The sequence below is a fragment of the Lupinus angustifolius genome, chromosome LG05 (genome assembly GCF_001865875.1).
Source record: "Lupinus angustifolius cultivar Tanjil chromosome LG05, LupAngTanjil_v1.0, whole genome shotgun sequence".
NCBI lineage: Eukaryota > Viridiplantae > Streptophyta > Magnoliopsida > Fabales > Fabaceae > Lupinus > Lupinus angustifolius.
The window spans coordinates 26,207,278-26,228,231 of NC_032013.1; the positions used below are offsets into that span (position 1 = coordinate 26,207,278).

General features: G+C 34.5%; 5 protein-coding genes across 9 annotated transcripts in view; 3 read left to right on the top strand and 2 right to left on the bottom strand.

Annotated features, from left to right (window-relative positions):
• LOC109348447 (protein ROOT PRIMORDIUM DEFECTIVE 1-like) overlaps positions 1-11,715 on the top strand; it is a 45,647-nt gene extending 33,932 nt beyond the window's left edge. For 2 of the 4 annotated variants that reach the window (XM_019588904.1, XM_019588905.1), the window contains 3 exons: positions 9,056-9,550; positions 10,322-10,600; positions 11,089-11,715. In XM_019588904.1, coding sequence (XP_019444449.1) covers positions 9,065-9,550; positions 10,322-10,600; positions 11,089-11,505 — 1,182 coding nt within the window. In that variant the 5' untranslated portion in view covers positions 9,056-9,064 and the 3' untranslated portion in view covers positions 11,506-11,715. Of the gene's footprint in view, positions 1-8,290; positions 8,391-8,915; positions 8,935-9,055; positions 9,551-10,321; positions 10,601-11,088 lie in introns of those variants that run through there. The other 2 variants (XM_019588903.1, XM_019588906.1) reach the window with 2 other exon arrangements.
• LOC109348440 (U-box domain-containing protein 3) lies at positions 1,277-6,099 on the bottom strand. Of its 2 annotated transcripts, none has more exons than XM_019588892.1 (5): positions 5,831-6,099; positions 4,515-4,795; positions 4,241-4,357; positions 2,204-4,126; positions 1,277-1,659 (listed from the first exon to the last, which is right to left on the bottom strand). In XM_019588892.1, exons 1-5 carry the CDS (start codon positions 5,838-5,840, stop codon positions 1,594-1,596), a joined length of 2,397 nt encoding a protein of 798 aa, XP_019444437.1. In that variant the 5' UTR covers positions 5,841-6,099; the 3' UTR covers positions 1,277-1,593. The 2 variants fall into 2 exon arrangements, with proteins under 2 accessions (XP_019444437.1, XP_019444438.1); XM_019588893.1 differs by lacking the exon at positions 5,831-6,099 and having other exon boundaries at positions 4,515-4,583; positions 4,676-4,713.
• On the top strand, positions 12,710-14,844 carry LOC109348454 (glycinin G1-like). Its single transcript, XM_019588912.1, has 5 exons — positions 12,710-13,056; positions 13,166-13,416; positions 13,501-14,094; positions 14,177-14,367; positions 14,448-14,844. The coding sequence occupies exons 1-5, from the start codon at positions 12,723-12,725 to the stop codon at positions 14,644-14,646; spliced, it is 1,569 nt and encodes a 522-aa protein (XP_019444457.1). The 5' UTR covers positions 12,710-12,722; the 3' UTR covers positions 14,647-14,844.
• LOC109348456 lies at positions 15,481-16,679 on the top strand. The gene is made up of 2 exons (XM_019588914.1): positions 15,481-15,631; positions 16,135-16,679. Exons 1-2 carry the CDS (start codon positions 15,519-15,521, stop codon positions 16,457-16,459), a joined length of 438 nt encoding a protein of 145 aa, XP_019444459.1. The 5' UTR covers positions 15,481-15,518; the 3' UTR covers positions 16,460-16,679.
• LOC109348455 (pre-mRNA-splicing factor SLU7-A-like) lies at positions 17,191-20,937 on the bottom strand. The gene is made up of 10 exons (XM_019588913.1): positions 20,799-20,937; positions 19,991-20,154; positions 19,780-19,892; positions 19,171-19,578; positions 18,951-19,086; positions 18,547-18,846; positions 18,189-18,405; positions 17,966-18,069; positions 17,551-17,619; positions 17,191-17,463 (listed from the first exon to the last, which is right to left on the bottom strand). Exons 1-10 carry the CDS (start codon positions 20,812-20,814, stop codon positions 17,386-17,388), a joined length of 1,605 nt encoding a protein of 534 aa, XP_019444458.1. The 5' UTR covers positions 20,815-20,937; the 3' UTR covers positions 17,191-17,385.

The following is a 20,954-nucleotide window of genomic DNA, read 5'->3' on the forward strand; positions in this document are numbered from 1 at the left end:
TATATATATAGAGGGTTGAAACAAAAGAAGATATTGATGTTGAGAATGTGATGAGAGTGTGAGTGGAGTGTTCCTCTTTGATCTCTATTCAAATGTAAGTTTTCATTGAGCAATACTAGAAAAAGCTCCTAAGACAGTAGTATTGGTTTTTTTTAGTAGCTTTGATTTCTGATATTGTTAAGGGATTGGATATTTTTTCCTTAAAAGGGTGGACCAGACTCAAAACTTTTCAGCATCACTTGTTAATGGTTTATAATATATTATATTCTTCCTTAGATATATTATATTCTACCTTAGAGAGAGAGAATGAAAAGATGTTAGGGCTTTGAAGGAAATAGGGAAAGAAGGGTTGGAGAGTAGGTTGATATAGGGACAGGAAAAAGCTTTGAAGGGGTAAATTTTAGGGAATAACATGATTCTGTTTCTTCACACTGTACCCTTCAATGACAGTTCATTTTGAATTGACAACATTACCCCTCACAAATACCCCTTTTCACCTTTCTTTTCTCTTGAGGAAAAAGGATAAAACTTTATTTCTGAACATCAATTTGTCCCTTTCTTACCCTCATAAATATCCTCACATGAATGTTAGACTATAAATATAATCTAATATATGGTATGAATATCCACATACACAAGGTTAAACAATTTCAAATGTAGTTAATCCAAGACCCAAAATAGTTCTATCTAGGATCAGCTTAAATGAATTCCTATTCTCTTTCTCAAGACATTTCTACTAAAATTAACAATGATGCATATTTATGTCAAGGCATTTGTCAATAATAATATCTTTACCATTAACATTAATATATATTAATGAGTGAAAATAATGATTTTGTTCAAAATCATCACTAAACATATTCTTTGAATCATTAGTATAGAACCATGAAATAGATATTATTTTTTATTTGGTGGGACTAAGGGACAATACATTTATACCCACTTTCTCAACTTCCTTCTACAATTATCATTTGCATGTATTCCTTTGAAAGAAAGTTTTGTCAATATACATAAAAAAATTCGATTTTGAAAGAAAGTTTTTTGTTTTTCCTCCAATTCTTGCTGGCATGTCCATGAAAAAATCTTCTAATGTGATCTTGTACTGTTTTCATGCTTTTAAATAAATTGACTAATCAATAGTGTCTTTGGTTTTCTTTCTTTTCTCTTGTTCCAATCATAATATATAGTGCCCAGATTTTTTTATTGTTACATTATTAACTTTCAAATGCAAAACATTATAACCATATAAATTAAATGAAAAGACAACAAAATGCTGAAACAGCAAAATAAGGTAGAATTATTTATGCTAGATCACAAGATTCTATACACCATTATGTACAAATGTATACAAAAGTAACTTGGGATTATGAACTTGCCACTCCAACAAAAGAACATTATAAGTACATCTAGCCAAGCTAAAGTTTCAGATCTTGCTTCCATCCTAAAACAAACCACTAGAAAGAAATTAAGAACTTGAGAACAATTCATGATACCAACAAGTGCAAAAAAATAAATAACTCAACATGATGACACAAATGATAGACTAAAACAGGAGAGAATGAGAGAAATGAAATAAACAAAATTGTGGATTCTTCATGATTTTCCCTTCCCTTTAGCACCTTCGCGCTGATTACGAAAATGACTCAGAAGCTGTTGTGCCTACATGTATGTGAACAAGATGTTAGTTTTTCTCTTACATTTTAGATTATGCCCATCACTTGTTACCTTGTATGCCATCAACTTTTATATGATACCCTTCTCCTAAGTTTCTTTGTTAACGAAATTTTCCATGATGAAACAAATACTTTTCGCATGCATTCCGATTTCTCCTATCTTTCTACTTGATAGGTATCAACAGATCAAAGAGAAAATATATTAAACAAAACACAACAAAAGAGTTATAGTTTCCCCCTTCGTTGTTTCTGGTGGAAAGGGGGAGAATGAATAAAAGAGAACATCTTAGAAAGCGGGATTTCAACATTTAGCTTCAACTTTGCACACTAACAAAGACAAAGAGCCTGTTTGTTTAGTTGTTTTCTTTAAAAATACAGTTTTGTATTCAATAAACATCACTTGACACCGATGTGCTTGTTTGATTAGGAGAGTTGATTTTTTCAGCTTCTCGGAAATAACGTTCCTAGACTCTAAACAATCATTTCTGTAAATCTAAACAAAGCAGCCGAAATAATGATTAACTATGTACCTTTTCTCTAGCTCTTGGTGTACCACACTGAGATATTGCAACTAGGGGAGGCACAGCTCCTTCTTGCAAAACCAAGGTACAAAACTTGGGACTATGAAGACATAGTTGCAAGAGAATGGAAGCAGCATTTTCCTTTCCCCTCTGAGAACCTGATTCAATAATTTCAACTAGCAAGGGTATGCCCCCTTCCCTCACAATTTCTAGTTGACCTTCTGAAATTGTCGACAGGTTTGCCAAAAGAGCAACAGCCTTGTCAACCATTCCACATTCAGGGTCCAACAGCAGAACCAGAAACTTCACCGCTCCAGCTTGAACAATACGAGCTTTATTCTCGTGAAATATTGATAGGTTAAATAAAGCAGTAGCAGCATCTTTCTTTCCCCTGAGAGTTCCTGAGGCTAGAAGATTCACCAAAGCCTTAACTGCACCAGAACGGCCGATTTTCGGCTTATTGTTTTCTATTACAGAGAGGCTGAATAGAGCTGCAGCAGAGTTCTCCTTGGCACCGTCATTTCCTGTCTTCAAAACATGAATAAGTGGCTCTATGGCTCCTGCTTCCATAATCAAGGCCTTGTTGTCTTCATTTATCGACAAATTCAGCACTGCTGTTACGGCATGCTCTTGTGTTATCTTCACATCCGAATATAGCAATGAAAGTAAAGGCGTGATAGCTCCACTCTTCCCTGCAATGATACGGTTTTCCATGTCATGCTTCGTAAGGAGCCTCAATTTTTCTGCAGCAGCAGTTTGTACTTCATTTGAATGATTGTGAAGGTCTTCGATCAACTTTTTGACATGAGATGCGGGGGTCATTTCATCAGATTGTACGTTGGAAACAGGATGAGAATCAACTTTTGAATGACTATGAATGATAATATTATCATTCTTATTATAATTATTTCCATCCTGCATCCTTCCATTTTTTGATCCCAGGTTTTCAAATAGCTTTCCTGATAATGAAGGAGAAATTACCAATTCTTTACTTGCAGGCGAAGCAGGACACCGATTTGTGGTTTCACCAGAAAACTCCACATTTTGATGCTTATTAGATACCCTTGATGCCTCTTTTGAAACTGGAAGTACATAATCAGCACTGGAAATAGAACTTGAAAATGATTCACTTCTGCTGTGACTACACGAAGGTGCTGAGGATTGCTGCTCAAACTTTTCTGTCTCTCCACTCTGGAGTCCATTGGATTCTCCACTTAATCTGAAAGTGATATCACCCTTTTTCTTCTCAGATGCCTTTCCACTTTGAAGAGACGATTTTGAAGTGGAATTGCTACTACATGAAGATCCAAAACTACACGCACGGTCTAAATCTTGGGGAAAATGATCCGAGGGGGGTGAAATATGTGAAAATTTCTCGTTCTTCGAGTTATCGAGAAGTTTGACATTATTTTCCTCACACCAATTCACTATCATAGTTTTCACGGTATAATTAGGAATGAGATTCGTATGCGTAAGTCTCTGATGAGTCTTTGGACAAACAGTTAACCCATGATCAAGCCACTTTTGGATGGATTGCCTCTCGTATGTCTGACCTGAAGCTACAATAACAGGATCCAGCATGAGTTCCAACGATAATGGACATCGGAAGTATGGTGGGACAGAGACACCACTTCTGATTTCATGGCACTCAATTTTCATCGCATAATCACGTAAATCACAGACAAGATTCACAATTTGGTTAGTTTCATCCAACTCCCCTTTCATTTTATTGACTTCAGTGTTCAATCTTTCCTTTTCCACAGCAATACTTTCTTTCAAGAGCTCCTGGTTTGATGTGAGTTCAAGTAAATCAATGATTTCCTTTAGATTTTCATAGCAAGGTTTGACATTATCCCTTTGGTTTCTAAGCGCTTTTTCTATATAAACCACTGCTGTTTCCTTCTTAAGACACTGAAGTTCCTGCATATATTTCTGAAGAAGTTTCTAGCAATTAGTCTGACAATTCTATTGATCAACTAGATACCCAAAAAAATTGACAATAACTACTCCTGAAAAATACAGGAGTGTGATTTTCTTCCCCCATACCTGAATATTAGCCAAACCTGAAGTATATGGAGGTGAGTTTAGGCATCTAACTAGCATGTGACAAATCTCAAGTGAAGTACTTTGTAATTTAATCAACATTTCCCCACTCTGAAGAACCTGAAAATAAAATAATCCCAACAAAACAGTGAAGAGGTTTTCATTGTTTGCTTTCAACCTTCATATGCCAACAAAGAAGCTTAGGATCTTAACCAAATTGGAATAACAGTTGCTGAACGATAGTATTGGTTTGAACAAAACACAAGTAATTACTTACACCGTGAATCTTGCTCATCTTTGAACTCAATTTTTCGATGAACTCTCTAGCTTCATTAACTTGCATATCCAATTCTTCACATTCTGTATTTAGATTTTCATCCAAAGGGATTTTGTAATCCACAACATCATCAAGCACTGGTTTCAAGCACTTCAAAACACCAACCATATTATTACAGTTATTCTGAAGGGGCATAGGTTTCACTTTTTGGCAAGAAACTAGATGAATAAATCGAGAAATGCTGTTGATAAGACATTTCTTTGAAGTTGTATCCATTTTACCTGATATATGGCAAAAAAATATAACAAACTAATATTACACAAACAATAACTTGATGCAAAAGATAGTTCCACCTTAATTTAGTATCCACTTCCAGTTATGTTATGAGTTATGACTGTCCAACAAGTTAGTGATAAAATAAGATTCCATTGGTGAGAAATATTTCCATGTAAAAATACAGATCGAACTAGTGACTCTACGGAGCATTTGGAAGAGCTTATTTGGGCCTATAAAGTAGCTTTTGACCTTCCTACAATACCGAAGCTTGTAAAAGTAAGCTCCTCTTAGCCTCTTCAACAAAAAGGTCAATGAATAAGCACTTAATTAAGTTTTTTAGCTAAATGTACGCCTAATAGGTAAGCATATTTGAATGTCATATGAAAGCAGATAACATGAATAAATTTGCTTGGAATAGAACCAACTGAAACAAAAGCAAAGACAAATGGATTTCACTTGCAGGTAAAATGGTTCTAATGCTACAAACAAAATTACAAAGAGGGTTATAAATATAATTATGAATAATTTTACTAAAAGTGGACAAATGCAATAGCTTATACAGGCCTATTCCAACAAAAAAGGTGCAAGCAAGTCAAAGTCCATTGAAGAAGAAAGAAAGAGGTTCCACTAAAATAATTGTGGGAAAACAACAAAGTCAACTGAAACTATCCTAATTCAATTTTGACATAGAATTCTTCATCTTGAATAACCATACACTAATAAAATACTCAAAAGTATCCTCTTTGATTAGCAATTTCACAAATTCACCTTTCTATAACCAATTTAAGAAATCACTTACAAAGAGTTTCAACAGCAACATGGCAAAAAGTACCCAATTTGTTAAGCAAATTCTCATATTTATAGCACCCTCGTTATTCCACACAAAACCCAGAAACCACCCAAAAGCTCAGATTTTTGGTAATTTTTTTTATAGAAGATGACCCAATGAATCAAAAAACAAAAGGGCACCTGAGAAATTCTTTAAAAAACGAATTTTGTGAGCAAAAATAGAAGCTTTAGGATGAATTGCAATGCCATACCTATATGCATGGTTCTGAAAGTAAGAGGTAAAACAGATCCTTGTCAATTCCAATCCATGGTAATAGGAAGTTTCGAAAAAAACAAAGTGAATTGTGAATTTGAATGGTGAGTGATGAAAGGTTGCTTCTTAATCTTGGTTCATAGATACCTTGAATTCATTTCCCAACAAAGCTACCTGGAAAAGCCTGAGACACAAGGTCCAACAACTAAAGCCAAATTTTGATCAAATTAAGAAAAGAAATAACAACAACAGTAATAATGATAAAAAAACAAATAATAAAGCAGAAAAATGAGTTAATTAATGACATATTTGTTTACTATTTTCTTACAAAATTCATTAAATTTTGATTTTGTGTGTCTTTTATTGTATGAAATTATTTTTCATTTATAATATACTCAATTTTTAATAATTTTAACAAATAAAAATCCTAACTCTCGAATTAGATAAGCTATTTTTATCATACTTAGTCATATCAAAATATCTGCCAGCAATTAATCTACATTGGTACAAATATATTTACTTGGCATACCAAAGTTTTGTTTGTAATAAATATAGATTATTATAATGTCAAAACATAAAATCAAATCTTTCTTTACAAAAATACTATTTTATCCATCTATCTTATTAATAAATTGTAAGTTAGCCATCCAACAAAAAAGTTTTAATTTAATCCTTAAATTTTCAATGTTTGTCAACAAAAATTTGTAATAGTATTAGATTTCTGCATGAAAGATGGAGTCATAGTCAAAAATACTTTTCTAATAGCTGGAATATTGGTTTTTTATTGGAACTTAATTAATTGTTATTTTGTCAGCAAAATATCTGTTTGGAATGTTATTTTAATATTCCTTCCATATGCTACTATACTATGGCTTTTCTTTTTCTACCTCAAACCTGGGCTGAATATTTAAAATCTCCATATATTAATTCACTAGTTTTTATCATGTGTCCCAAACCTAAGCAATTAAGTAAAGAGAATGATATTCATATATAGTTTCTGCTAAGTCATATATGTATATAAATAACCCTTTTTGTTTGATACAAATAAGTGAACATCACTATTCACTAGTACCTTTGATAGTGAGTAACAGTACTTGGTTGGGACAATTTTGCTGGCTATTGAATTGCACCAATATAACCAAGCCATCATTTAGATCCAAAGCATTAAAATGTGTCTGTGTATTTGTAGCAAGCATGTGACCCTACACCAACCCGTGAAATTTTTGACATGGTTCATCTCATTGTAACTTTCCATTGATTTTCATGATTACCTTTGCAACACGTCATATTATGCCTTTAGTTAGTTTCAACCAAATTGGTACATAGGACCATGTTATCTTTTTTCTTAAGGTTTCTGTCTTATTTTCTTTAAACTAGTTATATGTGTATAATTTTGGTAGACTAACTCAGAATCTAATGGTGTGTTAGAAAAAACCTTTCCTAAAGTGGTAACTCTAGTTCATATATATGATCTCATGAATAAAGTATGATACAATTTAGTGTCATGGATATTATTGGCATTTTTTGAGTTAGACAAAACAAATTGATATATTGTTTCTTTGAAAATGTGTGGTGGTCCTTGTGTTGCATCTTTATTTCACAAGTCAAAGTTTCTTTCACATTTTCTTCCTTTCATAAGTGAAAGTAATACCAACAACACCATTTCACATGCTAGCTTTGATGGCTGAACTTTCTTCACACTAACAAAAAAGAAACTTCCTCAGTTAAGATTATACATAAGAATTTCTATATATGTATTCAGGTCATGGAAAGTTGAAACTTAACCAAAATGAAACAAAGTTCATTTTTTTCAATGAGTTGGGGAAGATAAAACTAGAACCCAACCAACACATTTCAATTCATATTCAAGTATTAAAGGAAAAAAACTATTCCTAATGATCATTTCATTCCTAATAACTTGAAACTTAATTTTTAACATTCTTCTAGTAGATATTCAAATGATTTGGAAGATTTTGTATTTAAACTTAATAATAAAAGTTATGAGTTTCAAAAAAGTTTTTTTGTATTATTAAATTTATAGATTTACTTTAAAAACAAATATACATCACTTATATGTAATATTGTAATACGTTATTTTGTTTTTTGAGATTCACATTAAATTTAATTACTATAATAACATTATTTTGATCTATAATATTCTTTATTTTGATGTAAAGTTCTACTAATCCAAAAGCAGCTTTAAGAGTTTGAGAAGGGTACCCACACAAACCGAAATAAACAAAAAGTGAATGAATGCCAACAAAATTTATATTTTTGGTACTGACAAGGGTATTATTTACTCATTTGGGTAAAAAACTAATCCTTTCAGATTCATAATATCTTAATAAGTGTCACTTTCGAGAAATAAATTTGGCGGTTTTAGAGATCCGGTAAGGTCTTATAATACTATATCAAAACATGTGATTGGTAACAAAATTTAATTTGAGAATATTATGTTTGACTCTACTCCCTCTAGCGAAAGGACAGGGTGAAGCAACAACACAATCTCGTTCTCTTATTCTATCAATCTAGGGTTCCTTCTCACTCTCCATTTCCAGGTTTTGATTCTCTCCTTTTCTTCCTCCTTATTATGTGTTTATGCTACACCAATTCATGCAATATTTTATTTTCTTTCTCTTTATTCACATTAACTATAATAACTAAATCATCATACTTTATCATTTTAGCTATTAGGGTCTCATTGCTTTATATTCTTAATTAAATCTTCATTTTTCTCCATCTCATTTACACAATCAATCAATTTCCTCTTTCAGATTGCAAAGTTCCTTTACTTTTCAAACATTCAATCAATTGGGTCCCTAATAAAATATTTTTAACATTCTCACAAGGATCAAAATCATTTATTTGCAAAGTCAAAGACCAAGTTGACATTTTTTGTAATCTCAATGTCTGAATTAACGTTTTACTTGATTATCATGTTATTAGATAATGTAGTGTCCAAAAATCTGGTCTAAAATATTCAGTGTTTTTTTTTTTTCATTCAAAAACAGCTGTAGAAATCCTCTTATACTCTTGCCAAATACCTTTGTGCCTCTGCAGATTTTTATTTTGGAGCAGCAACAGTTTTTTTTTCCATCAAAAGTAATCTTAACCAAACAACACTTTAATCCTCTGCTTTATATTTCATTATTTATTGCATAAAGGCACATATACATATAGACATATAGACATATTCTTTTGTGTTCCCTTTTACCTTTGTCAGAAACAAACAATGGACAAGTTGAAGTTAGCACAACTAGGTGAGAGGCTGAAAACGGGTGGAGCACAAATGGGTCGGATCGTGAGCGGAAAAATGAAAGAAATCTTGCAAACTCCCACACCAGAATCAAAGATGGTTGATGACGCTACGTTGGAGGCATTGAATGAGCCAAATTGGAGCCTGAACCTTAGGATATGTGGCATGATCAATAGTGAAGAGTTCAATGGTTCTGAGATTGTTAAAGCAATCAAGAGGAGGATTAATCATAAGAGCCCTGTTACTCAAAGGCTTAGCTTTGACCTTTTGGAAACTATTGCTATGAATTGTGAGAAGGTGTTCTCTGAAGTAGCATCTGAGAAGGTGCTTGATGATATGGTGAGGTTGGTACAGAATCCAGAAGGGGATGGGAATAATAGAAAGAGGGCTTTTCAGTTGATCAGGGCTTGGGGCGAGTCTCAGGATCTTGCTTATCTTCCTGTCTTTCGTCAAACTTACATGGTGAGTTTTAACTTGAGTGTAAATGGATCCCTCTTCATTTGTTAAAAAGTGATTTTAATATAATCTAATTAGTTTGGAATTGTGTAAAAGAATGACTTTATATAGTAAATTACAAAAGAAGATGAAGTTCTCTGTTTGGTAGTTAGTTCTGCAAGGGTGAAATGAAAAAAGTGATTAATAAGTTTCAAATAATCAAATAGCTATTTTAAATCAGATTCAAAATTATAGTTTATGTAAAAACTGCTTTTTATACTTTAATTAGGTTTGCGAAATATGTCATATTAAACTCGAATTAGGTTTTGAGCAAGCTCATATTGTGAAAAGGTTTTCTGTTTTCGTATGGAGCATTTTATGATTCACCCTAAGGTTATCCATGGTTGAGATGTCTTGTTAGCTACTCTTGTATTTTCATTATCTATTGGTCCACAAAGCACTGTATTAGGGAAGATGATACAAGTTGTATTGATTCAGAAAAATTCAGAATTATCTTTGAACAGCAGCTTTGTTGTTTTGGGAACTAAGATGACTTTTATTGTTAAATGTAGTTTCTAGATATTGTTGCATAAGTGTGCTATGTCAAAATAGCATTTCCCTGGTAACCTTGGAAGTTTTATCTTTTACAAAATTTTGATTTTGATGTGCATAACTGCATGCTGCTTCACGTTCTCGGTTATTTTGTAGTCTTTTGTTTTTATGTTTTTATATGTCTGATTCTTCTCCATCCTTTGGTCACGTTTAACTGATTCCTACATCCTCCTTGGTTGACGGCAGAGTTTGAAAGAAAGAGAAGAACCACTAGACTTCGGAGGAGACAATTCACCAACTGCTCCATATACCTTGGAGTCATATTTGGATCAACAGCGTTTAAATCCACCTGGAATATACCCTATTCCTCCATCAGGATCACTTCATGCTTTGAATGATTCATCTTTCTCTTCTGACCAACACATATCAATTGAAGAGAAGAAAGAGCATCTTGTGATTGCACGAAACAGTCTTGAATTGCTCTCTAGCATATTAAATACTGAGGAAGAGCCAAAACCTTTGAAGGTAAAGAAAAAGGCATCATTCTGTGAGTAATAATAGATTGGTGATTTTTTACTACTTCGTGATGCTTCTTGTATCATGTATGTATCATCTAGTCTCTACAGATCTTTGAATGTTGAAATTCCAAAATAAGTTACCTTTCAATACAAGGGTGCTGTCTAAATGGAGATGGGGCATTGAAAGAATTTTTTTTTCCCTTTTCCCCACTCTAATCTAGTTAGTACTGTCAGATAATTTATGTATCTATATATAGAAGAGTTGTGCTAATTAGTACAAAAGGAATATGTGACATAATTTAATGCAGCCAATAGGATTGGAGAACTATACTAAAAAGTGGATAAAATAGTGTAAGAGTTAGATACTGAAAGTCATTTACTACATATACAAGCTCCATGGACAATGTACGAATTCCAGTTCGTAACGTGTTGCCTTTTCCGTGTATAGAATCGTTGTTTACTAATAGAATTTAAAATATTCTTGTTTGGTTGCAGGAAGAACTAACTCTGAACTTGTTGGATAAGTGCAAGCAGTCACTCTCTATCATCAAGGGGATTGTGGAAAGTACCACAAATGATGAAGTAACACTTTTTGAGGCTTTGTATCTTAACGATGAGCTGCAACAGTTAGTTTCAAAATATGAAGAATTGGAAGCTGCTGGCCAACAACAACCTCAAAATGCTGACACTGCCAAGAACAATGCTGAAGCTATTCAAAATCCCAACAAACAACTTGAAAGACCTGAATCTGAAGAGTCTGAAGCTATTCGGAATGTTGAAAGGAAGCTGCCTGAAAAGTTTAATGCTCTTGAAATCAATGCAAACGATGAGGATCGTCATGTTGAAACCAAAATAGAGGATAGCACGAAAGAGAATGGTGCTGGATCTAGCAGGAAGATAAATAATGAGTAGAGTAAAGCAAAGGGGGGCATGTTTCTTCTAGCATTATATTTTGTTGTTGTTAATAGTGTGTAAGAACTCTATAGTTTCTTCATTGCAGGTGTTTCCTCCTGAAGGCTGTGATACTTCAATCTTGTGAGAGATCATACTAGTTTCTCATAATGTTAATTTGGTTTGGCCCTACTCTTTTAAGTTATGCATGATCTCATTTTGATTCTCTTCCCTAGAACCCTTGATTAATTTGAGAGAAAGACCTTAATTGATGCACATGTATGAAATAAACTAAGGGCACATTTGAGGAATTGGATCAAGAATTAGCTCACAATATTTTCCTTTATAGATGTTACCCCTCTATTTCCCTAGTATATTGTGATATAATTGGACAAGAATTGATAAAATGAATGTTTAGATACACAATTTTAAGACACATAAGGCTATTCTCCAAAACTTGAGAACTACTTTGCACAAGGTACTACACCTTTTCTTTTGCTTCTATTCCTTTCTATACCTTTTTATTTTAACTATTATTTGGTTCAAAGGCAGAAGGAGAAGAAGAAGAAGAAGGTAGGGATAAAAAAGAGGGTTATATTTATTGTGGTGGATCTGAAGATGGCACACAAGACAAACAAAATGATAGCAAAGAAACAATCAACTTAAAGCCAAGACACAATTTTGTTAAAACCAGTAAAATAAATAACAGGAAGTGAAATCCGGTGCAAGACAGGATTATTATTATTAAAACAAATGAAAAAAAGTTAAATTGAATTTGGTAAAACAGAAAGAAGTATTTCTTTACCGCAGGTATCCTCGTACCGGAGGCAATCATGTTTGAGCCGGGAACATCCATAGGTACGTGGGGCTGACTATCTCAACGAACATTTTTTCTATCCACAAGATTCGAACCTGAAACTTTGCTTAAGAGAAATCAAACATGTAGCACTTGAATCATTGCGGGTAGGTAACAAAAAACAGCATTTGTGAAAGGAAACAATGGTCCCTGCCACTAGCATTGCACCTGAGCAGAAAATTGCAATATAAACAATCTTACTCATTGTTTGGTTATACACATTAAAGGCCACATACCGTATCAAACTTGATGAGGTGTAACACTAACACCTTCAATAGCCATGCATGCATGAAGAATGTCTATTCCTCATAACCACACCTTCTCTTACGTGTCCCTCCACAACCCTCCTTACTTCACTATAAATAAAACCAAACCAAGCCTCATGTTATCCACATCACACCCAACAAAACATTCTTTGAAATTGTCCTTAATGGCTAATAAGCTTCTTGCACTCTCACTTTTCCTTCTTTTCAGTGGGTGTTTTGCTTCCACGTTTAGACAGCAGCCACAGCAAAATGAGTGCCAGTTCCAACGTTTGAATGCACTTGAACCTGATAACAGTGTAAAGTCTGAAGCTGGAACCATAGAGACATGGAACCCCAACAATGATCAACTAAGGTGTGCTGGTGTTGCACTCTCTCGTTGCACCATTCAACGTAATGGACTCAGAAGGCCTTTCTACACCAATGCACCCCAAGAAATTTACATCCAACAAGGTCCATCTTCTTCAAAATTTCACACATATATCTCTTGTTACTTATGTTACTAAGTAATGGTTTTTTTGTGTATGCATGCATGCAATAATAACACTATATATAACTACAGGAAGGGGAATATTTGGCTTGATTTTCCCTGGTTGTCGTGAGACATATGAAGAACCACAGGAACAAGAACAAGGGCAAGGTCCTAGGCCACAAGACCGTCACCAAAAGGTGGAACACTTCAGAGAAGGTGACATAATAGCAGTGCCTACTGGTGTTCCTTTCTGGATGTACAACAATGAACAAACTCCTGTTATTGCTATTACTCTTATTGACACCACTAACCTTGATAACCAACTCGACCAGATTCCTAGGGTAATAACTAACTATTCACTTTGTATGTAACATGAAATAATCATAGTAAAAAATTTCATGACATGTGTATTATATACTTGACAGAGATTCTATCTTTCTGGTAACCAAGAACAAGAGTTTCTACAATATCAACAGAAAGAAGGAGGACAAGGGCAACAACAAGAGGGAGGAAATGAAGGTGGTAATGTTCTGAGTGGCTTCAATGATGAATTCCTAGAAGAAGCTTTCAGTGTTGATAGGGAGATAGTGAGAAACATAAAAGGTAAGAATGATGATAGAGAAGGAAGCATTGTGGAAGTGAAAGAAGGTCTCAAAGTTATAAGCCCTCCAACATTGCGACCAAGACAAGGAAGAGAGGAAGAAGAAGAAGAAGAAGAAGAGGAGGAGGAAAGGAGAGGAGATCGTCGTCGCCACCGCCCCCACCACCATGAAGAGGAGGAGGAGGAAGAGGAATGGAGCCACCAAGTAAGGAGAGTTCGTCGCCCTCACCACCACCGTGAAGATAGAAACGGACTTGAGGAGACACTTTGCACATTGAAACTTCGCCACAACATTGGTCAATCTACATCTCCTGATGCATACAACCCTCAAGCTGGCAGGCTCAAAACACTCACTAGCCTCGACTTCCCAATCCTTCGTTGGCTTGGACTTGCTGCTGAACATGGATCTATCTACAAAGTAAGTAATTCTTCTTCATAAACTTATCATCATTTATACACTATTAATGGATTAACCATGAATGGATGTTGTGTTGGTGTAGAATGCTATGTTTGTACCTTACTACAACGTGAACGCCAACAGCATATTATATGTATTGAATGGAAGTGCATGGTTCCAAGTTGTGGATTGTAGTGGCAATGCTGTATTCAATGGGGAACTGAATGAGGGTCAAGTCCTAACAATACCACAAAACTATGCTGTAGCTATAAAGTCCCTTGATGACAATTTCAGGTAGAGTTAATAATATTTATGAACATATAAAATGTTGTCTCATAATTGATTGATGTTTATGAAATATTATGGTTTTTCAGTTATGTGGCATTCAAGACAAATGATATACCTCAGATTGCAGCCCTTGCTGGGCTTACCTCTAGCATAAGAGCTTTGCCTTTGGATGTGGTTGCACATGCATTCAACTTGGATAGGGACCAAGCTAGACAACTCAAGAACAACAACCCTTACAAGTTTCTGGTTCCACCACCTCAGTCTCAACTCAGAGCAGTGGCTTAGAAACACCATAAACCTTCTCTTTTTATGTGTTTCCCACAGTTAATAATAAAATTATGATGATGAATAAGATAGCAAAGGCTTAGATGCCTTTTGTTAAATGTAAAAATATATGTGATGAGTACCCTTTTTATCCCGAATCATGAAGAAACTTTTGTGGCTAAGAGCATAAATAAATAAAAGGGAATTTTCATTGCAACACTTTGATTTTCTATCAAGTGCAATGTTCTTTTTTATTTTATAAATAACAAGGTCATACATGATGATATAAGGAACATAATTGAGCTAAAATATTACACACAGAAAAAATTCAATTAGCTTCTTCAATTTTCAATAAAAAAGGGATAACATAAAAATACATATTCTATCAATGATTAATGGAAAAAGTAAAACAATAGATAAAGTAAATAACTCTTGATTTCTGTTGTCTGTACTGTGTAGAGATAGAAGGAATTAGATTACTCTTTATTTTGTGGACTTTTCAGTTCAAAAACATCTGTGACTCATTGTCTTATTATTTTCTGTATCAGTTTTATTTCTTATATTATATAAATAATGTACATTGTTAATTCATTAACCTTTCAACCTAACACATTTCTTATATTTACATTTGTTTGCTACATCTAATGATTAATTTTGAATCTGACATAGGGGTAACCTTGTCCATGCACCTTCACGTGTTCCTATAAAGTAGTAGAAAGACCAGAGTCAACATTTTTGAAATGTATCCTTCAAACTTAGTATAAACCAAATCTACACGAAATCTCAATTATTCAGATCCATTTCCTTCTCTTCCTAGATAAATAAATGGACTTTTATAGCAACCAGTATTAGGGAGTAGTTCAAATATCAGCATAAGCTTCAACATCACAAAGATGAGTTCAATATTGTGGTGCACACTCTTTTGTCTTCTCTTATCTTCAGTGGTAGCAGCTGCTCATAGGCCTGGATTTCTCTACACCAGGAGCACAGGAAGATGCACTCCTCAGTAAGATATTCAATCTCTTTTTTACTCCAAGGCACACATGTCGTTCCTGTTAAGGTTGTTCTCCAACATGTCAATGCTGTTAGTGTAACCAATAGCAATGCTACATCACACTTCTATCACTCTGCACTCAGTGATTTCTTAGTGTTTTTGTTATATATGTTTACTCTGATTTGGCCATGAAAATGCTTAGATAGTTAGATGCACGTTAAAAGCAACAAATATATGTGTATATGATGTGTATATGATGTGAAATAATATTTTTCTGATGTTATGTATGTATATGTGTAGAAACATGTTTATCTCAAATCCCTTTTACATTTGGGTCATAATAATTGATTAAACGACTTTTGCTCTGAAAATAACAATGTGTTGTTGAACTATGGGTATAAGCATGGTGTAAAAAGGGTGTGAGGACAATGTGTTGTTGACTTAATTAGCCAAAACAATGTGAGGAAGAAAGTGTGAGAATATCACTTATACTCATGGATGTATGTTGTGGTTAGGTTTTGGAGCGGGAGGAGAGAGGCGTGGCCGAGGATGGTTCCAGAGACATCAACGGTGTCGAATGTGTTCGGGTCGAGGGTATACGAACGATACAGAGTGGACCTAACATTGGTGGAAGCAACAGGGAGGAATGATGAGGAGGAGAACCCCTTTGGAGGGTTGGTGAAGGAAGGGAGTGCAGCATTGCTTAACTCTTATGCAAGGGAAGGTTTCCCTTACAAGCCATGGCAGATCAAGACTTTGATCATACAAGCTTTGGTCTCTGAGGTTGCAGCTGCTTCTCAAGCCAAGCAATTCTCATTGGCTAACCAGGCTTGCTTTTAAACTTTGATTCATATTGCTTCTCTGTCCAATTTACTATATTATTTTTGAATATATGAACCAAAGATGCGTTTAGTTAATGTTGGGAAGGGTAATGAGCTGTTATTAGTCATTTGAATTGGCTACCACCATATACCTTTTACCCCTTTTCTGTGTTTTGGTTGTATAGATCAGAAATCAGTACTCTTTGATGTGATCTTGGAAGATCACATGGTTGATAATACGATCATGAAATGAGAATTACTACTAATTGTGCATTACTCATCAGGTTTTTTCATTTAATCATTAATTTTCTTCTTATAAACCATAATCACCACAGATATGGATTGTATTTTTACTGTTCATACCTCAATACTACAATGTGAAGTCGTTTTCTTTGTTAATGTTGTTCAACACAAACAAACTGTTTATACCACATTGCAGTTTTTATCTTCTCTTTCAATAATCTTCCTGTAATTCTAGTCCATTCAATCCTATGGTGAGGCACTGAGAGTTTAGCTCAAGTATCACTCATCTAACAGAAATTAGAAAAAAAGGCATGAACCAATAACATTATGGAAATGCTTGGTTTCATATTTAGACTATACATAAAATGGTATGTTCTACATATAAAGTTATAACAAGTGTACTTATAATATTTCAGAAATAGTTAGTCTGCTCCATTCTTCTCTCACCACTTAAGTGTCATAGTATTATTGATCAACCTTGCAATAATTTCGCTAGCAATTGATACATAATAAAGAACTAGACCAACATAGTAATTAAGCAATTAACATAACTGAGTCATTAAAATAAAATGACAAGGTATTCTCAGAGCAACATAATACGTTCACACTGGTAACTTGTCACAAAGCTATACAAACAACAATAGTTCCACACTTGTGAACATGTAAGGAAAGAAATGCAGCCATTTTTGGCCTTCTCCAAGCTTAGTGCAGCAAGTCCTTCATAGGATCATCATGGTGTACTTTCTTCATCCTGTATGCCTCCATGTCCTCAGCAGTAACCTGAGGCATCGAGACCATTTAAGAATATGAACAAGGGAGCATGTATATAATAGACAATTCTCAACCAATGGCATGAAAAAAACATACCTCGTCGTTCCATCTAACGTTGTATTTACGCTTCCTCTCATCTTTTTCTTCTCTCTTTCTTTGATCTTCCTGTGAAAAATCAATCTTTCATCCATCAGCACAACATTCTCAGATACATATTTCAATTAATCACCTCAAAAGATTGAATGGTTCCAGAAAAGTTATAAAAAAGTTACACCATAGCATAAATGTTGTAGCCTAGACCTAAAACACATGCCATCTTTTTTTTAGTCTAAGAACTACAAATAAATATCTCTTCACTTGGTAATTACGATTAAAAGAAGAAATTTGGCACAGAACGATAATTAATTCCCTAGGAGATAGAATAAGCACAAAAAATGAAAATAATAAGTTTTAAAAAACAGAGGCATATTAAGGAGCCAAGACATATATGAATAATAAGACTAATATTTACCTTTTTTAGTGCATCAGCAAGCAACTTTTCATCCAGGACTAGGTCATCTGGGACCTCAGTACCCCATGTAGCAAACCTTTTCTCTTCCACTAGTGTAGTATCTTCTGTACACATTCATCAAAATAATTCAAGGTTAATAAAGAGAGCATGACAAATAGAAACATAAAATGGAAGAAGAAAATAACAACTAATAACAACAAAGGAAAGGAATTGATGTACGAACCTGCAGCAGACTCCTTACGGGCAATATTAGCTCTCATAAGATCACTTGCAGCCTCAGCAGCCTCAATACCAGCGGCACCAGTGCAATAACTATTCCGTATTGTCTGCTTGCAGCACTTAAAACCCCACTGGTGATCCTTCCACCACGAGCCCCAAACAGTAGTATGGTTGTTAATATAAACATCCTCATCATATTTGCTCCTAGGAATTGCTAACTCCTGTAGGAAAAGATCAGATAGATAACTTTATCTAAATCTTAAAAGGAACAGATCAAATAACAGGCATTTTAATGATTTTATATGATTCGTATGCAAGTTCAAGTTTAGATGGACTATAAAAATTTAGAATGCATAAGTTACCTGTCCCTTAATAATTCTACCAGCGCGATCATACTCAACTTGCCTCTCACTCTGACCCAGCAGAAGTTCTCTTGGAAGTTTGTCCTCATCAGCTGCATTGCCATACTTCTCCAGGACAGTGTCCTTTGTTTGAGACTTCAATTTGTCCTTCATGACCTTAAAATTCTTATAGAGCAATTCAGCTTGGGATGGAGCCGCTTGCATGTGAACATCTTGCCCCTTGTCAAATGCTTCCCAAGCATGGAGGTTTAATTCCTTGAATTCCAAAGCTTGACCACTATTTCTATATTGGTTATCACCCTATAGTACAAAAACATATTCAATGCAAATAAAAGATTAACATGCAGCTGCAAAAAAACAAATTGTAGAATTTTCGAAAAACAATTATTCTTGAGGGTAGTCACCAAGTAAAACTTTTCATGTGGATCTGCATCTGGAAGAGGATCTTCACGCATGGACCGGGTCTTGGGATCATAATGTGCAGAATTGACATCAAGATTGAGAAGATATTTTGCAGTATCCTCTCGAATACGTAGGTTCCTGAAGAGAAAGGTATTTCAATTACAATTCATCTAAAGATAAATAACGGAAGTGATATTAAAATGATGATAACATAAAAATTACCTCACAGTCCCTGTACTCCCACCACCAGTTGTACGGACACGCTTCTCAACCTTGGCAAAGTCCATTTGTTTGCTCTCATCAACCTTCGCCTCATCTACCCTAAGATCATCTTCATCTTCATCCTCATCACTTGCAACATCTTCACCATCTTGGTCATTTTTCTCTAATTTCTTCAGCTGTTGTTCCTTCAAGTACTTCTTACGAGATTCATCTCTAGCTTCATACCTCTCAATGACTCGAGCATATGTTGATGCATCATATCCATTCCATCTGTCTCGTTTGCCATCATAGTCAAGCTCAAATGTTTCAATCTTCTCATCAGGGGCAATGTGCTTGTTTGTCCACTTTGCTCCCACTCTCCGTGGTCTATCCATGCATGACTTAGCATCATGCGTCATAGCTCCACAACTATAACAAGTAAATGAATATTAAAGTACTTGCAAAAACTTGTCAGTCAAGCAGAGTCAAAACACAAACACTAAAGGGAAACAACTATGCTTGTCACGTCTACAGACACAAACCAAATACTGAATTTCGTGAACATTCACCACATATGCAAACATAAGACAGAGTACACACACTCGAGTGATAGTGAGAGTGATCACTTACTTCTCACATGCACCTTTCCTATACTTGTCTGCCTGAAAAATCTTAGCACCTCTATCATACCATGATTTGGTGTAATTGGGATCAGATTTCCATTTCCTTTGATGTTTCAAACTCTATGAAGTAAAAAACGCAGAGAAGGTGTTAGTTTTTATAAGTCAAATATCACAATTTCACAAAGATCTCAATAAAGTATAGGGGAAAGGAGACTTACAGGTCTCTCAGCATTAAGATACCAAGGTGCAGATGACATATATTGTGGAATGTGAGGATTGATTTCTTTTCCATCTTCATCCACCTCAGCTGGTGCAAGCCCTGCTTTACGTGCTTCCTCCAACTCAATCTGTTTGCGATGGTCCTCCCTGGACTTAAATGCCACTGCAATCCATATCCCATGTAAGTTTCAAAATCATACCACACAAATACCGATTAAAGTGGGGGGAAACAAGAAAATCAGTCACCTTAAAATTAAAATTAAGAAAACCATTCAACAATGATACAAAGGGGTTTCAAACAAATTAGCTCAGTACCCTAATCCCGATAGGAAATAAATGTCAAAAAATTAAAAAAGAAGAAAAGTTTCAATTCTTCATGTTCTCCAGAGCCTACAAGGATTATCATCTCGGTTGCATGAACTAATAACAAATATCCTTCATTTTAACTATCACGTGAAGAAGGAACAGCTTTGAATTGAAATCTAACTACGATTTAATCTTAAATTGACTACAGAATCCCCAAATTAATTATGTTTTTTTTCATGATAATATAATAATATGAAAATTCTACGTTCATAGGGCTCCAAAAATTAGCGAACACGGAACGAGGTAACAACTTTGAATTGAAATCCAGCCAAGGTTTCATGTTAATAATGCTCTAGATATGAATGGACAAAACCAGAGCAAATCCCCAAATTAGAAAAAAACGATAAAAACCTAATTATGAATCGAATAATACAATTCGGAGTAGGAGATAGAAACCCTAGAAAAGAGGATCAAAATTGAATGAGAAAAAAAAGACGGTACCTGAAGCGGTAGCCATTTAATGATAAACGCGAGTGAGTTTGAAGATCGAAGAAGATGAAAGAAGAGAAGGTGAATGTTAATTGGGAATGTTGCAATTTTACACGCTTAGCTTCTGTTTCTTTATCACTGAAAACGATGATTATGATGTTTTAAAAC

Bases quoted from the DNA above. Each gene is read 5' to 3' on its own strand.
- LOC109348440 (XM_019588892.1), bottom strand. The intron at 4,358-4,514 runs GTAAGTAATTAC...TTTTATTTTCAG, and splicing joins AGATGAGCAAGATTCACGGT to GTTCTTCAGAGTGGGGAAAT. The intron at 4,127-4,240 runs GTATGGGGGAAG...AAACTTCTTCAG, and splicing joins CAGGTTTGGCTAATATTCAG to AAATATATGCAGGAACTTCA.
- LOC109348454 (XM_019588912.1), top strand. From the start codon at position 12,723: ATGTTATCCACATCACACCCAACAAAACATTCTTTGAAATTGTCCTTA. The intron at 13,417-13,500 runs GTAATAACTAAC...TATACTTGACAG, and splicing joins AACTCGACCAGATTCCTAGG to AGATTCTATCTTTCTGGTAA. The intron at 14,368-14,447 runs GTAGAGTTAATA...ATGGTTTTTCAG, and splicing joins TCCCTTGATGACAATTTCAG to TTATGTGGCATTCAAGACAA.
- LOC109348456 (XM_019588914.1), top strand. From the start codon at position 15,519: ATGAGTTCAATATTGTGGTGCACACTCTTTTGTCTTCTCTTATCTTCA. The intron at 15,632-16,134 runs GTAAGATATTCA...TGTTGTGGTTAG, and splicing joins ACAGGAAGATGCACTCCTCA to GTTTTGGAGCGGGAGGAGAG.
- LOC109348455 (XM_019588913.1), bottom strand. The intron at 18,070-18,188 runs GTTCGTACATCA...GAATGTGTACAG, and splicing joins CCGTAAGGAGTCTGCTGCAG to AAGATACTACACTAGTGGAA. The intron at 17,464-17,550 runs GTATGTTTTTTT...TCGATGCCTCAG, and splicing joins ACGTTAGATGGAACGACGAG to GTTACTGCTGAGGACATGGA.